Source organism: Dunckerocampus dactyliophorus, chromosome 1, assembly GCF_027744805.1.
Source record: "Dunckerocampus dactyliophorus isolate RoL2022-P2 chromosome 1, RoL_Ddac_1.1, whole genome shotgun sequence".
NCBI classification, from domain to species: domain Eukaryota; kingdom Metazoa; phylum Chordata; class Actinopteri; order Syngnathiformes; family Syngnathidae; genus Dunckerocampus; species Dunckerocampus dactyliophorus.
In genome coordinates, this window is record NC_072819.1 from 28,013,537 (window position 1) to 28,030,579 (window position 17,043).

Here is a 17,043-nt window from a genome sequence, read left to right on the forward strand (position 1 = left end):
GCCCTTAAAAAATGCCAGGAGAATATGAGGCTGAGAAAATAGAGCTGTAAATAATCTGACGAGCAATGGGTTTTCCTTTAAATAAATACCGATCAGGTTTATGTTGAAAGACAATAGAAAACGTAGTCCAGATATGCAGTTTACAGTATTTATAGCTGTAATATCGAGGTGCCAGCACCGTAATTTCATGCCCCAATGAGAATGGCAAGGTCAAAGCAAATGCTTTGGCTGAGCATCTGCTAATACTGTGACTCATAAACAGGCACTGCGTGTATCAGGTGGACCAAATAATACAGTATAATGAAATACAGAATAGCTTTCCATTATTGTTCTTTTTTTATGGTGTCGTCATTAGGTGTAATTTATGTCTTAAAAATTCATCTCCTCATGGGTCGATCTGAAATGGGGGTCCAGGGGTCATTCCACAGGTTTTGGAACCTCTAATAAATTTCACAAACCCTTTTTTGTCTTTCCTTTTATATGTAAAGCCTTGTTCTCTTTTCTTTTGGATCTAAGGGTGCTTTCATTTGGGCTTTTGTGTACAGCCCACTTATAAATAGATCAGAACCAACAGGACGACTTTTCAAGCTGTACTTTGACCAGGAAATTAGGAATTTTACTTTTTAAAAATATGATTAAAAAAACAACTTTCATTTCCTGTAAACCAGCATCACAAGCATTACAAACATCCATTACAATGTGCATTCATTAAAGTTCTTTCTCAACATTACAGTTCAAGGTGAACGGAAACATTTAAGGCCTACAGTATTTCTGTTTCTTGTCATTTGAGATCCTTGCTCATGGTAAAGGGTAAACGGTCTTTCACTTGTATAGCACTTTTCCACCTCCAAGGCACTCAAAATGCTTTGAGACTGTTAGCACATTTACCTACTGATGATGTAGCCTCAGGAGCAACTGTGGGTTCAGTATCTTGCCCAAGGACACTTCGACACGATGGGAGGAAGGAGGATCGAACCTGCAACATTCAGCAGGCCACTCTACCACCTGAGCCATGCCGCCCCATGCTCATCTCACTCAGCAGTGTGCCACCATGTAGTCTGCTGTGGTCAGATGACTCGGGAGTCCCCTGGTCTAGTAATAGGTTAGGTAAAAAGTTACACGTTTTAAGATAGAAATGTTTATAGTGGTTTAGGGTAACTGACAGGGCTCAGACTATACAAATCAGATTCATTTGAGTGCTTTAACACACTGACTTGAATTGACATTCACACGTCAGTGTGGAAGCTATTCTCACAGACATATCTGGACATACCAGTACTGTATCTTGGGATACTTTTTCTTGTTGACGGGAATAAAAATACTAACACTGACTGTTTTGATTGCTCATGAAAGCATACCCATCAACTGAAAGTATTATAGCTTTCCAATTGCTTGATGGAAGGAGTGTTACTTGATTATGTGTAAATTTGCTCAGTCTGAAGGAAAAGTAAGCTTCTATGCAATTTTTTGCTTCATCATGACCATATGTCTTTTGAACATTTCGGGTCACATAGTTCATCATAAGTTAATCAAGTTGTAGTGGTCATTCTTTGTCTAGACTGAAGTTTTGGATGAAATTATACATACATCAATGGCCACACACAGCCTGGATGTGTCCCTTTCTTCCAACAAAAGATGATGTTCATATTTTTTTTTCTCCTCCCTTCTGATTCTCCATCAGGGAGCCCTTTGCAATTTAATCAAAACTAAAATCATTAAAAAGATCTGAAGATTAAATTATATTGGCATTTGCAAATTTATGTAATACATTTACATTACAATGAAGAAATTAAAATAATGCATTTTAGCTGTCTGGGGTGTATGAAATTTCCACATGGGAAATATAACAAGGAGAAGTGGACAGACTTATTTTCTTTGCCTTTGGTGGCAGTTAATAGGCTTGCAGAGTTTCAGATTTCATTGGAGGGAAGCTTCGCACATTGTCTCCCTTGATGGACATCCCTTAAGCTAAAACTCTCCAAGGAATTTTTAAATTATAAAATGAAAACACATTCTTAAGGCTTACAGTTTGTGCAATTGAATGAGTTGACTTTCTCATATGTTCTTGATGATTAATGGAGAGAATTGAAAGTTTTAATGTATGCATTATGATAGTAAAGGTGCCATTTTGATGTTTCATATTAAGATGTATAATAAGTCGCCAAACCCTCATGAGTTTCTTAAAAGTCTTAACTGATTGCAGGGTTGACAAATGAGGAGGTCGACTTGGTCATCCAACGCTCGGGCACCACAGAAGAAGTCCTGCCTTTGACAACTTTCGGGCCTCCACATCCACTTGACTCTTCTCACCTTGCCACTGTTCCACACAGTGAGTGCACAATTCCTTTTTTTATTTCACAAATGGTGCATAATTATACAGAACATAATGCAAAGCGATTAGGCATGGGCATTTTTCAACTTTATATGTTTTCACCTTGTAATTCATAAATATTAATGACACAATTTGGAAATATGCAGGAGTTGAGCATTTTTGAAGGCTTGAAGGATTGTTTGGTCTCAGTGTAGTTGGGTTCAAGTTCCTTCGACAATTTGCTGAATCTTTTTGGATACTAATCCACATATTGCAACATTAGCCTTGATAGGGGTTTTGGACCGAGGAAATGTGGCATTGTACTGCACAGGTCCATGACATCTTCCCTTGCCATAGCGTTTGAAATGGTTCAACCCTGGCAAGACCCCACAAGGCACCCTGTGTCTTTATTACCTCAAGGGGTTATGAGTGCTGTCCACTGATTTACCAATGCAGAATGAAGTCTGCGTAATGCTTAACCCATATGACAATGATTCCAGATGTATTCCACCCTCATTTATTACCACACTGTCCTTGACTCCCCCGGCATCTCATGTTTTGTAATGAAAGTGATGTTGATGGGATGGCCATGTAGTTAGGGGGACTCGCGGCTCTCTGTCCATTGTGGGGGGTTTTATATCAAAACGGCTATAAGGGAGCTGCATAATGAGGTGAGAGCGGGAGTCTTGTATGGGGGGTCATGCCGAAAAGAGAGGGCTACCTCCCTGTGATGTCCTTGTTATAGGGACAGTGCATGGGGACCCGCATCCATCTCTGTCGAAGTAATGGATACTCTGATCTCTATTTCCATGCGGTAGAAGGACAGGAAGGCCTCCACTGAACCCAATAAATTTGAGAGGAGATTGGAAAACCGGGGGATGGAGTCCACTGTTCCCCGGCTTAAGTGACCAAATAAAAAAAGGGAGATGGCAGAGTGGAAGTGCTACAGAAAAAGAAAGAGACAGAAAAAGAATGGAGGGTCCTAAAGGGGAAGATGGGGGCAGGTGAAGACCTCATGTGATGCAGTGAGTCTTGTTCAGGGTCAACCACCTATGCCAAGGACTCCTACGTCTTTCAGAACACAGTATTGTGAGACAGGTCACAGTCTATCGCAGCTATAATGTTGATGAAGACCCAAATTTATGTGGTTACTATATGAATGCTGGGGAATGATTCAAAATTTTTCGATTGGGAAGGTTAGAGGTTCATCCCTAAATGCTGCAGTAACGATAAAACATGCCCTTGTGTGAAAAGAATAACATTCACCTTGAAACTACATACCACATACAATGTGACACTGGGTTTTTGATTTGATTTGCATGCCAAATCATTATATGGAGTCAGTAAAATATCCCATTAGGTCAGAATCAGGACTGAAGGACTGAAGTTATTTTTCATTGTAGTGCCACACAGGTAAGTAAAATTAAACAAACAGGAGTTTTGTATCAACAAGACGTGTTTGTTGTTTCACTGACATTTACAGTATAGGGGATTTCCAGTTTAACAGACAGTTGGCCTGCTCTCATGGAGTGTTAATTTAGACAGCAGTTTTTAATTTACTGTAGTGTTGGTCATAGTTTTTTTTGTTGTTTTTTTTTTTTACTCAAATATATTTTAATTGTAGTCATCTAAGCTGATTTTTGTTTTAGTCTAGTTTTAGGCCACTAAAATTCACAACATTTTACTCATCTAAAATTACAGTAAATTTAGTCAATTCAAATAGATAGATAGATACTTTATCTCTAAGACAAATATAAAGTATGCAGCATAAGCCGTCTTTAAAGTTTCCTTGAAACCACCTTTATATATGTTAGCTGCAAAGCATCTCAATTATAAAATTCAGAACAAAAAGTAGACCTGCCATCAATTATGTACAGTATCACTAATAATATAACAATTTTCAACCGAACTTTAGTGTCATATTATTTTACTCGAAATAAAAAAAAAACATTCCAATACTTACATTATAGTAATCCCTCCGTTATCGCCATTAATTGTTTCCAGACCCTGCCGTGATAAATGATATTTATAAATGGAATATTTTTGTAGTTTAAGGATAGAAAACCTATTTACGACCTTTCTAATACATTTTTTAACATTTTTAGACCTGAACTATCACCCCTCTAGTCACCTAGAGTAATAGAAATAAAAAGGGTAAAGACATTTAAGACAAAAGGCTCGTGCCTGTGTGTTTTGCTATAGATGTGTTTCCTAGGGGAGCTGAGTGAGGGGCGGACAGGAAGTGATGATGCTTGAAAATGCAAAATGTAGGCAAAAATATGTAACATTTGCTTAAATATGCCTATGTTTTGACTAATAATAGGCTGTGTTCAATCACGAAACAGCATGGTTAATTAACTCATTGACTGCCAGCCATGTTCAGAGCAGAGAGCTCCATACTGCCAGAGTTTTTGGGCATTTTTGCTGAACTTTCAAGGCCCACAGAATATTGAGTTTTAGGACTACATTAACATTGAAACTATCTAAAACTTTAGACTCTCTTCTTTTATTAGAAAATAAAAGTTTGTTTCTAGCCTTTTTGGGTCTTTAGATATTGGCGGTAGAACATAGGGTAGTTTCAGCAAAAACACCTGATTTTCACCAAAAAACAGAGAAAACTAGCTTTTTCTGCAGAGAAGCAAATTCAAGCAGAGTGACGGTGGGGTCTGCAGGATGTGGGGATGAATCCCGGCTGCTGACCGATCCAGACGGCAGCCACTCATCAGAAGAATCAGGGTCGGGTTCTGAGCTCCGGTGTCGCGCCACATGGCTCAGCAACGCTAACCACTAGCTTGTTGCTTCGGCTGCCATTGTCAACTGCATTTGTGTTTACGTCACCTACATCACCCATGTCACCTATCTTTTGCGATCACGTCACTACTAAAGGCATATCCACCGTCAGACAAGCTCTGTGACAATGTTTCAGACTTTGATCTGTAGCTCCCGCGAAAAAAAAGCAAAACACGTGAATAGATGTCTTTGACATTGAAAGAGTTAATATATTTTTGAAAAACCGTGATGAGTGAATCCGCAAAATTTTAACAGCAAAGTGGTATTATATGAATAATATGACAAATTCCAACTACTGTGTGACGTAATCAATCAGCTCGTCATCATACGTAGGCATCGATAATGCAACTCTACTTTCTTAGCAATAAAAACAGCAGTAAACACAACATATGAAAATAACTGCTGCACTTGTCAGCATGACTCATTTGTAGGCATGTCACAAGATCTCGCAAGAAAAAAAGTCTGGAAGGCCTGGAACGACAAAAATTTAATCACACAATAAATGAAAATGAACTCTATAATTTTGCTGGCCTCAATATATTGTCATGTACATTTGTGTTTGTTTTCCTCATCTCTCTTCCCCACCTTCAAACAGGCAGGAAGAGAGTTCACTCTGCATTGGTTTCAGCACCTTGGCGTGTTTGTTCCATAGAACAACAGCATGAATGGAGTGAGGCCTTTTGTCAGTCATACAGTCTTTATCTCGGTGGGTGGAGGCAGGCATACACACAAGAGTGCAGAAGAGTGTAATGTATTAGAAATGGAATTAGTATATATACTGTATATACTCAACAAAAATATAAACGGAACGCTTTTTGTTTTTGCTCCCATTTTTTATGAACTCAAATATCTAAAACTTTTTCCACATACATAATATCACCATTTCTCTCAAATATTGTTCACAAATCTGTCTAAATCTGTTATAGTGAGCACTTTTCCTTTGCTAAGATAATCCATCCCACCTCAAAGATGTGCCATATCAAGATGCTGATTAGACATCATGATTAGTGCAGTGCATGAAATGCGCAGTTTTGTTTTATTGGGGGGAGTGGGGGATCTGGGGACTCAGAAAACCAGTCAGTATCTGGTGTGACCACCATTTGCCTCATGCAGTGCAACACATCTCCTTCGCATAGAGTTGATCAGGTTGTCGATTGTGGCCTGTGGAATGTTGGTCCACTCCTCTTCAATGGCTGTGCGAAGTTGTTGGATATTGCCGGGAACTGGTACACGCTGTCATATACGCCGATCCAGAGCATACCAAACATGCTCAATGGGTGACATGTCCGGTGAGTATGCTGGCCATGCAAGAATCGGGACCTTCTCAGCTTCCAAGAATTGTGTACAGATCATTGCAACATGGGGCCTTGCATTATCCTGCTTCAACATGAGGTGATGGATGTACTGCCAGATTCTCTGAAATGCCTTTGGAGACGGCTTATGGTAGAGAAATGAACATTCAATACACGAGCAACAGCTCTAGTTGACATTTCTGCTGTCAGCATGCCAATTGCACGCTCCCTCAAATCTTGCGACATCTGTGGCATTGTGCTGTGTGATAAAACTCCACATTTCAGAGTGGCCTTTTATTGTGGGCAGTCTAAGGCACACCTATGCACTAATCATGGTGTTTAAACAGCAACTTGATATGGCACACCCGTGAGGTGGGGTGGATTATCTTAGCAAAGGAAAAGTACTCATATAATTTTGTATTTTTTTTCTAAACATTTCATTTATTTGTGAGAGAACTACCTCATGTACAGTTGTATTGTTTCACGGGTATTGTTAAGATTTTTTACAACAATAAGGTTGGAACATTGAAGGTGTATGCTGTCAGTTATTACATTTTTTTTTTTTTTAAATCGATACTGGCCAAAATTGGAATTGGCAGGTTAGGCTTTTTAAAGATCAGTGGTTGGCCAAAAAAAATTGTAATCTGTGCACCCCTAGTTGTTGGCCACATACTGAGGAATGTGAGTTCGTTTTTGTGATGTATTAAATGTCGCTGCTGTTTTTTCATACACGTCTGAGACTGTTGTTTTGTTTGATGTCCATTTGCACTGTGTTGTCAAGCTAGTTGTTGGCTGTCACTTGCAAATTGAAGATCACCTTCCTTTGCTTAAATATGTTGTATATATTGTTTGTAATCATGTTCTACGTTGTTCATTTTTTGAATTTGAACGGTAAATTTGTAAAAATCACAATTACAGTACATGGCGGGAGAAATGTTCACTGACACAGAAAAGGGGCGTTTCCGGAAGTGACGGCGGGGAAGGAGTGTCTATGAGAGCAGCATAAACTCAGGCTAAACGTAGAGGTCGTCGACTTTGTTGGTTTATTTTAAATCAAAATAGTAGTCATGCCAAATCGTTGTGTTGCCACTGGCTAGTGTTCGAGTGATACTATAAGTTTGTTTTCTTTTCCAAAAGACAAAGGTTTAAGACAACAATGAAGAAGCAAGTACAGAGTGCAAGAGACAGATGGACCCCCGCTTCACGTTCTGTTCTTTGAAATGTTCATTTCACTGAAGACTGCTAGAAGGAACACCTTTACAAGAAGCATTTGGCTTGAAAGTGCGGTCTAAACGCATTTTGGCTGCTAGGATGCTATTCCTGATGCTATGCTACACAGGACAAAAGGAGGAGGGCTGGCGAGCAGTCCCTGCTGTTTGCTGGTGTGTGGTTGGTTTCCTCTTTTTCCGGGCTGGTGGCGGTCTGCCTGCCTCTGTGTTGTCTTCCTCGGCGTGTTGGTGGATGGACGGTGGGTGGGGTGGTGACCGGTCTGCGGCGTGGCAGAGGGCAGGGCTTGCGGAGGCACATGCTTTGGCGTCCGGCGGGGTCTTTGGGACCATAATGTGAAAAAGGGAGGGTGAAAAAGGCAAAGATACTCCCGGCGCACAAGCACGATGCACTAGCAGAAACACTATGGTGCTGGGGACAAAATGGCACGGGCGTCGTAAAGTCGAAACGTTGTACGTCGGGTACATCGTAACTCGAGGACTTCCTGTATACCCGTATGGCCTGTACACCTGCACATATACACACTCCAGTACATAAGTACTTACCCACATAATTCACTTATCCATGGTGTTATCATGTTGGTTTTATTACAGTGATGGTGATGTCGGCAATTAGATTATAGTTATTACACTTGTGTGCATTGCAGTTATTGTCATTCTGTTCACTATCATGGTTAATATTTTTCATTACTATTATTACCAACAATAAGTATGACTCTTTGAATTTTGTATTATCACTGTGGCTATTGATATTATTTTGTCGTCTCCATTATGGTCTTTATGGCTGTCATAGACATTTGCTGATGTAGTCCTGTTTGTTTCTGTTGTTTTGTTATTGTCGTCACAATTGTTGTTGTAGATGTTGTTCTTGTCTCTCTCTGTATTGTCCCCCTCTTGTCCCCGCACCCCCCCTTCTGTTTTGTTTTCTCTTCTTTTCTATCCCCTCCTGCTCCGATGCAGCCGCTCCCAATTTGCATAACAACAAAACATCAAATAAACTCAAATAAAATCTATATAACAGGGGAAGAGTATCTTACATTTTTCCCTGGCAGAGAAAATCTGTTTAGCATTTAAGGACATTTAAGTCAACAATACTATCTTCCCTAATGGCTGGACAGGACAACAAAAAAAAACCCCACATTTGTCTCTCTCCTGTGTTAAAATCTTCATCCACACAGTGGCTTTTTCAAACTATCTCTGTCTAGATTCACAGGCTGTGATGCACATGCCAAAGTAATGGCGGCACTGTGGCCATGGACTATAAGGCAATTTTAGCCAATGTTGTGTGTCAGAAGTGACGTAATCTCTGTAGGCGGCACAGTAATATAAACATGGCAATTCACAGGACAAGATACATCAATCCATCTATGCCGCTTATCCTCACCAGGGTCGCGGCTATGCTGGAGCCTATCCCAGCTGACTTCGGGCGACAATCATGAATTGACTTCACATTTGACAGGCTATTTTTCATTCTCACAGTATAGGGACAGTGTGCATCCCTTGTCAACTCAGTACGGGACGAATACTTTTATCTGGTCGCACATGCGCATGTAGATGAAAAATTTACTCGCAGTGTCTCAAATTTTAGTCACAAAATGTGACCATTTAGTGGCAGTCTACAGCCCTGCGTCTTCACCGTCCACACGTATATGATGAAGCCGTAGTTTTTGGAAAATCTTCACCCTGGTTGGAGTTTTCCAAAAACAAAATTTTTAAGGACAAAAAAGTACATTTGCATCTGGGCGAAAGGCCAAAACATATAAAAAAAAATATGCGTTATAAAAAAAAGTCAGTATTCATTTAGATTTAGTCTCACTTAGCTTTAGCCATCAGGAGGGCATGACAGTGTGAATGCCTGACAGAAAATGAACATTTTGAGCAGATTTGGGCTTTCATAGCCTGTGGTCTTTAAACTTTTGATCAGGTGATAAACAACCCATTTCAGTTTTTTGTTTGTTTGTTCTAATTACAAGTTCCATATATTTTTTGTCTCGCTCCCCCTTCTTGCTTTTGCATATTGTATCTATTGTATCTATATTGATCCAAATGTGCAAAATGCAAATTATGGCAATTTTTAGCAAGATTCTAGCAAGAGTGTATGTGTGTATGTATGTTTGTGTATATATATATATATATATATATATATACATATATATATATATATATATATATATATACACACTGCTCAAAAAAATTAAAGGAACACTTCGAAAACACATCAGATCTAAACCTGGGGAAAAATGATCTTGAATATCTTTCCTGATAATAAGTGGGTGATGTATTAGTAACAAAATGATGCCACATCATTTGATAAAAATGAAAATGGTCACCCTATAGAGGGGGGAAATCAAAGACACCCCAAAAATGAAAGTGAAAAAATGATACAGCACACAGGTCCATTTTGCTAAAATGTCATTGTAGCAACTCAAAATGATTCTCAATAGTTTGTGTGGCCCCCACGTGCTCGTACGCATGCCTGACAACATCGGGGCATGCTCCTAATGAGACTACGGATACTTACTACTACTTGCCACTTACTGATATTTAATTGCTTGATGATTGCTAAAACATTTAAGATGTCCGTATATACGTCTGTATACATGTGTGTGTGTGTATATATATATATATATACATATATACATATATATATATATATATACACATATATATATATATATATATATCTTGGTTTATATGTCTTATTTTCTCTCGTTGTCAAGGTCCAAAAGGCTACAGATGGAGAGACTATGGTGCCTTCACCATCATGATCGTGGGTATAGCCTATGGCTGTCATCAACTTTACAAGGTACAGTAGGTCACACACCTATTTGACAATGTTCCCTACCTGACTTTGCATTTAATATTTTAGTTAATGTTTCTGTAAAATGTGTTATAAGTTGTAGTTATATCCATCGACCTGTCAGTACTGCACCTCCCTCATATTACATTTGAATTGGTGGCCTTAGCTAGCACATCAGTTTGATGAATTATAGTGTTAGAATAGTTGCCGTCTCTGCAGCATGTAACATTGGTCTGATGTGGTTATTAAAGCTCTCCTCCTTCACGTCAATGCCTTCCTTTCCTCTCAGTTATGTTTTTATCTTTAAAAACTACCGTGGCTTAAACGGCTCACAACCATTTTTTGATGTTCAACCATCTAAAAATACTTACCATGGTTTTAATATTGGGCTTCACAGCCCTTGAACATGAGCTCATTCGGCCCCTTGTCCTCAGCGCGATTAATCCAACAGTGGTTGTTACTGTAGTAGAAGTCTGAGTGACATGTGGAAACCATTATGCTCTTTTTGGAGGAGGACAGAAGCTTTTGCACTTGATCTTGGGCTCGATGACACAACGTTTTCCTCTTTGAGTAAGAGGGAGCACATGACACAGCCAGACATATTAACTACTTTGGAGGTCCTGTTACTCCATTTTTACTTTGCCAGTTTTTATAAAGCATAAAGTAGCACATGATAGTTCAAGACGATTTCTTCTACAGACTGTATCTTGTTGAAAAAAAATCTGTGTCACCGTCTTCAGTTTCCTTCATGCCAGCTGCCAGTCACCTGGGTGTTTGGATCCCCCAGCGGGACAGCTCAGGTTGCTCTCATGTCAGTAGAACATAGCGCCAGTTGCACCATATGTCCTAGCTTCTGTACATACTTTATTTATGTTATTGTGCACCTTGTAAACACCTCAGTCACAGCAACCTGCTTATTAATTACTACGTGTTGACACTCATTTATTTTTTTCCCTAAAAAGTGTTTATTACTTGCACAGGTGGGGTCTGTTCTCACTTCACACGGGTAGAAAACCTGGCAAAGAGGGCAGCGGGCTACAAATTGACTATAAGGGATTAAGTGGCCTTTAGGATTGGGGAAACATGGTGTTTATTGTCGTCTTCCACAGTCCTAAATAGTATTGCATGTGGTGAGCTCTCTCTCTCATGCATTCATTCAGCTGTTTCAAGTAATAAACTCTTATTCATTTAGTGAAATACACATTTCACATTTGCCTCATTGTTTTGTGTTTCCTTGTGGACCTCTATTGCTCTGACTGATATCCTCTTTCTTGGGCCTTAGCCTGAATTTATTGTCATTGATTATGCTGATAAATTTTTGTTCTCTGATTATAATTTACTCAGACTCATTGGAATAGAAAGAAATATACATGCAAATAATTGTTATCTAAATATAAAATACTTGATACAATTAAAGCAACTCCTCCAATTAGAGAGTGCAACCATGCTGATGGATAACTAAAATGTTAAACCAATAATAGCAACAGCTATGAAGCCCTTTTCTAATCTTCTAATGGCTTCAACACCTGATGCTTGATGCACTTGCTTGGACATGGAAAATGTGCACTTAATCATCCACAGTTTACACAATGATGCACTAGTCCAATAAAACAATGTCTTTGACCCTCCACCGCCTCGTCTTGGTCTGTCTTCTCATCATCTTTCCTTCACTTCCCACTAGAGAGAAGTCTCATATTGTGGCACGCTTTTAATTGCAGAAATACATCCTTCCCCTCATTATGGCCAGCCGAGAGGACAAGAAGCATCTGCAGAGGATGGAGAGCAACATTGCAGCAATGAGTGGCACGCTGACACAGACAGGTGAAGATTAATATCTTCATCACTTTCTCCCTCCCTAACATTTTCCCTCATTTATCTGTTGCCAAAATCGGGGGGCCCCGCACGTTTTTAACAAATGACGCCGCTGTCATTTCACTTTAATTTGAAATTGCTTGTTTACTGTCAGGCTCGAGCTCAATTAATTATGTTTCGCTGAAAAGCTCTTAACCTCAGAATATTAATGAGGAGTCGGGAAATGACAACTTTTCTTCTCCCCCCCCACACACACACTTTCCATCGCTGTCTGATCGCTACACCAACCATTGCTTCACAGCCATCATCATCAGCTACGCTATGCCCTGTAGGTGGCGAGAAAGTTAATTGTAATTTTGAGTGCTCGCGCGCATGTGTGTGTATATTGGTTGGATGGCGCTGTGTAGTGTCTGTGCTCAGCATTGGCCCTTCTGTGTGATTAAGCACACAGTGACAGGTGCAGCTCCCATGTTGGACAGGTGAGGAATCTTAACCTAACTGTCAGACGCCTAGAGGGAGAGGGATGGTTCTGTTGCTCTTCCTCAGTATAATTAAAAATGCAGGTTGGCGTGAATAAGAGAGGCCCTTTGACAAAGCTTGGACTTGTTAGCAGTGGTGCTGAACTGATATGTGTTTGTCTGTATTCTACCACACTTGTTTTCCTTCTGTAAACACTACACATAGTGTACAATACATGGACACAAATGTCTGGACACACCTCATAATCAGCACAGCAGTCAGGTTTAGCTAGATTTCTATGTTCTTCGGAATTGAGGACTGTATGGGCAAGGCCCATTTCCATTCCAACAGGACTTTGCCGCAGTGCACAAAGACAGGTCCATAAAAGCATGTTTGGATGAGTTCGGTGTGAAAGAACTTGTGGATCTCTGACCTCAACCCCATGAAACAACCTCGGGATGAACTACAACAGAGCTTTTAATTCTGGATCTGAGACAGTAATAAAATGTGCATTAAATTTGATTCCTCGTCTTCACCAGAAACTTGAATTTCATTTTCATAAAAAAAACAGCCAGTGTTTCCTTGTTTATCGCGGGGGATAGGCTCTTAGTTTTTGAGTTTAAATACTCAAAGTGCAAACCTTCGTTTCAATTTTAATGCCCAACCTATGAAGTTGGACACAAGAAATTAACTCACGTGTATTGCACTCCTCTGACCGTGCCTCTTCGTCCTGCCGCCGCTCCGTTGAAGCGTTTTTGTATTCTTGTTAAAACATTTTGTCGCTGTAGCCTTGTCCTCCTCCTCCAACTGAAGTGTCACTTATCCCTAATGGCACCGTACAGTCGCATAATGTCTACCTAACTTCAGCATTTTGACAAGTCCAATTTTTTGTGCGATGGTTAACATCTTCCTCTGCCTTTTGGGTGCAAAATGTTTTATCGACATTGTGGGGTTTGTCGAGGAGAAAACGTGCAGAGTTCAGAGTCTCTGCAAGTGATTTGCTAGCGATTAGACAACGGGAAACACGGCAGTTCGGCACAAAGGAGATTGATTGACAATTGTCTACAGCCAGTCAGGCTGCAGAAGACAATGGGCGGGTTCTCGCTTAGCTAATAAAGATGCAGAACACAATGCACGTTCATACGCTGTAAAAATTAAAAAAAAAAAAAAAAAAAGGACTGAAACTGCACTTTAAAATACCTGCGAAAGGTGAACCGCGATGGAGCGAGGGAACACTGTATAGCCAAACAGGTATTGTAATTAATGACTGTTGTAGTCAACAATTGGGGAGAGGAGTTGCAATTACACCACTCCCACTGCTTTCCTTTTGCCTTCCCACACATTTGGCTCCATCCCTCCTTTGTTCACGAAATAATAGCACTCCACTGCTCCCAGTTGCTTGAACCCTCTTTTGTTAAAGTTCACGTGTCTCTCAAGTGCTAAGTGCAACAAGGTGATGTATTCTGTTGAATTGGGGACTATGTTAGTCTTTTCCGCCAGTAGCACCTCGAGAGTAGGGGCCTTGACTCCCATTATGGTTTGCCTACAACTTCACACAGACAATTAATAAATGGATGTTATAACTACTTCAGTGCACCCATGCTGTAATAGAATTGTGAAACTGTGTGGGTACTCTATGTCGTTTGGGTGCCATATTGGTGACCAGCTGGCTATTAAGACATACAAGCGTGGACATATGTACTTTACATTATATTGAGGTATTTACTGAATAATTTACTGAATGGACAATGTGCAGCCTCCACACAGCAGCTGTAATCCTCACATATCTCAGTCTGTCGCACTCTCACACACGCGCATGCACGCACACATACACACACACCCACATACACATGCATGTGTCAAAGCTACAGCTGCCCTCTGTTTCATGCTTTGCCAAAGTCATTGACTTCATTATTCTTGGCTTCATATCTGTGATGACTGGGGATAAGAAGTTATGCATTTTTGTCGATACAAAGGAGTCAAGAGTTTGATTGTGAACTGTTTGGCTGCAGTTGTTAAAAAAACAGCGCCAATGGTTACTCAGGAGTTGTGGCATAGCAGGCTGGTGGACTGACCCACTCATCTGGAGAAGTCATTCTGTGGTGAGGTGCCTTTAGAAACCAATGTGCGGTTCTTGGTTTAGTGAGCACACCGAGCCTCAGTAACACCATTTTAAGAGCCCTGTCACGTTTTAGCTTTATTACTACCCTTTGGTCACATTGAAGATCACAAACGAAATATCCAACTTTAATGGCCGGGTTGTTGCCACCAGCCATCCTGTTCAAACTTGTATTTTGAAGGATTTCTGCAAAGCATGAAAAGATCAAACATTTCAGCACCCTACCTATATTAATACTACCCCACCCATTTAAATACAGGTGGTGCTTCTTTGAAAGATCAAATATTTAGTCTCTGTTGGTTTTCCACTTCACAAAACCCACTCAGTCTTTTGTATGGACCTGGGTTTACGTGGTTCTTTACATCCCGTCTAGCCGGCTGCAGCTCAGGCTTTTTAACCATTGGCCTGACAACCTCAGCAGTGGACCGCCACAATAACTGTTGATGTTAATCCTATTAGGCTTGATTTAACACTTTACATGCCCATGATTTATGTGAATGTTTATTGGTTTTCTGTAATATAATCAGCTAGGGGAAACTTAATGCATTGTTTGGTAATACATGCGTGACTGGAAGCAGGGGGAAACAAACTGTGTCCAGTGTTATTTGAAATCATACACCCGCATCCAACACCAACACTTGAACTAATTCAATCTTCAAAGTCAATGGAAAAAGAACAATATTTATTCGGATTAGGAGGGACATTTTGTCTGGCAGCCTCCTCTTAAATGAGAGCCTTGTTTTTTTTTCCTTTGCTGATTGTTTGAGGATTTAAGATGCATTAGAAGGCAGTGTCTGGGTGGATAATGGAAGGTTAGAGACTGTTATTCGATTTAAGTTCAGACACTAGAGATTAATATCTCCATCCTATGTGCAGCCCCTTCCCACCTGCCACCCCCAGAACCAACTATTTTCTTTAATTGCCATTCATGGAGAACTACTTTGATCAAGCACACAAGTTCTTTTTTGGGGGGGGCGGGGGGTAATACCAAGAATGTATACATATCCTACAGTTTCCAATTCGCTGCATGTAATATCTATAAATGCACTGTTTTCCCCAGTTGGACAGTTGCAGCAGACCCTGACTTCCCTTCAGGAGCTTCTGATCCAACAGCAGCAGAAGATTCAGGAGCTCTCTAAGGAACTGGCTACAGCAGAGGTAGTCACGTCATCATCATAATCATAGAACCCTTCACTTACTATTACTAACAGTAAGCCATGCAGTAACATTAGTTTTCCTGTGTTTGTCATCACAAATAATCTGTCTTACTTTATTTGCTTTACCTCATCCATGCACTGACTTTTTGGCATAAACCTCTCTGCAATGAATGCATTTAAAGTCGTGCATGACTGGACCTGATCCCTATAACATATGATCAGGAATTTTATGCTGTCTTTTAAAGCTCTACTTAAGACCAATAATGTATAATTTAACTTTCCTGTAACATAATCTTGTAATATATTTTTGTGTCTTATAAATGAAAGCCTTACATGAATGACACTACTTTACAAAGTGTTTTCCTGTAATCTGGACATGACTGACTGTGCCGTTAAGATCTGTTATGATGCTTTTGATGATTGTTGGACAGGCCATAACTTTGGAATTGCAAAAGATCCCAGTAAAGGTGCCGAGTTGATATCTTCAGATTGATTAGGAGAGGAGTGAATAGGTTCCTCCAGGCCTGTGCTGCTTTGGTCATAACTGCCGCAGATAACAGTCTTATTATACAGTTTATCATCACAACTAAAGCCATTCAACATAAGTATGGTTCATCACATTAAGGGGCCATAATGTTAAGCCATACTGTCGTTTGTCTTTGCCTTGATTTTTATAGACAGTGTTGGTAATCACTTCGGAATTTTAAGTGTTTAGATGAAGTGACTGTGTTCTAAAAGCTGATGTGCAGGCATGAAATAATGCTACCTTTTTTTTCTAACACAGCTCGTAATTTACTTTATGATCTCTCGGCTCTGAAAAGTGTCTTGGAAGAGACAATCTTAGACAATGTTTTATGTCCACAGCTTGTTAAGCACATGGCTAGCATCTGGATATCGCAGGGAAACATATGTGGACACATCTGCTTCAGCTCAAATAAAGGAAAAAAGTATGCCTCCCCGGGAGAAGATTGATCTAAAGACTCGTAGCTCACTTTGTGCCGTTTCAAGTATTCATCTGCCTAGTCCTTCTGTGTGGTTTAGAAAAGCAGCAGTTTGTTTTAGATTGAGTTTCTTAAT

General features: G+C 40.0%; 1 protein-coding gene across 2 annotated transcripts in view; it reads left to right on the plus strand.

Moving 5' to 3' along the window:
* The window catches only part of pex14 (peroxisomal biogenesis factor 14), a 92,634-nt gene that overhangs the window by 49,805 nt on the left and 25,786 nt on the right, over nucleotides 1-17,043 (plus strand). For both annotated transcript variants that reach the window (XM_054771336.1, XM_054771345.1), the window contains exons 4-7: nucleotides 2,204-2,329; nucleotides 10,340-10,425; nucleotides 12,138-12,240; nucleotides 15,870-15,967. In XM_054771336.1, coding sequence (XP_054627311.1) covers nucleotides 2,204-2,329; nucleotides 10,340-10,425; nucleotides 12,138-12,240; nucleotides 15,870-15,967 — 413 coding nt within the window. The remainder of the gene's footprint in view (nucleotides 1-2,203; nucleotides 2,330-10,339; nucleotides 10,426-12,137; nucleotides 12,241-15,869; nucleotides 15,968-17,043) is intronic.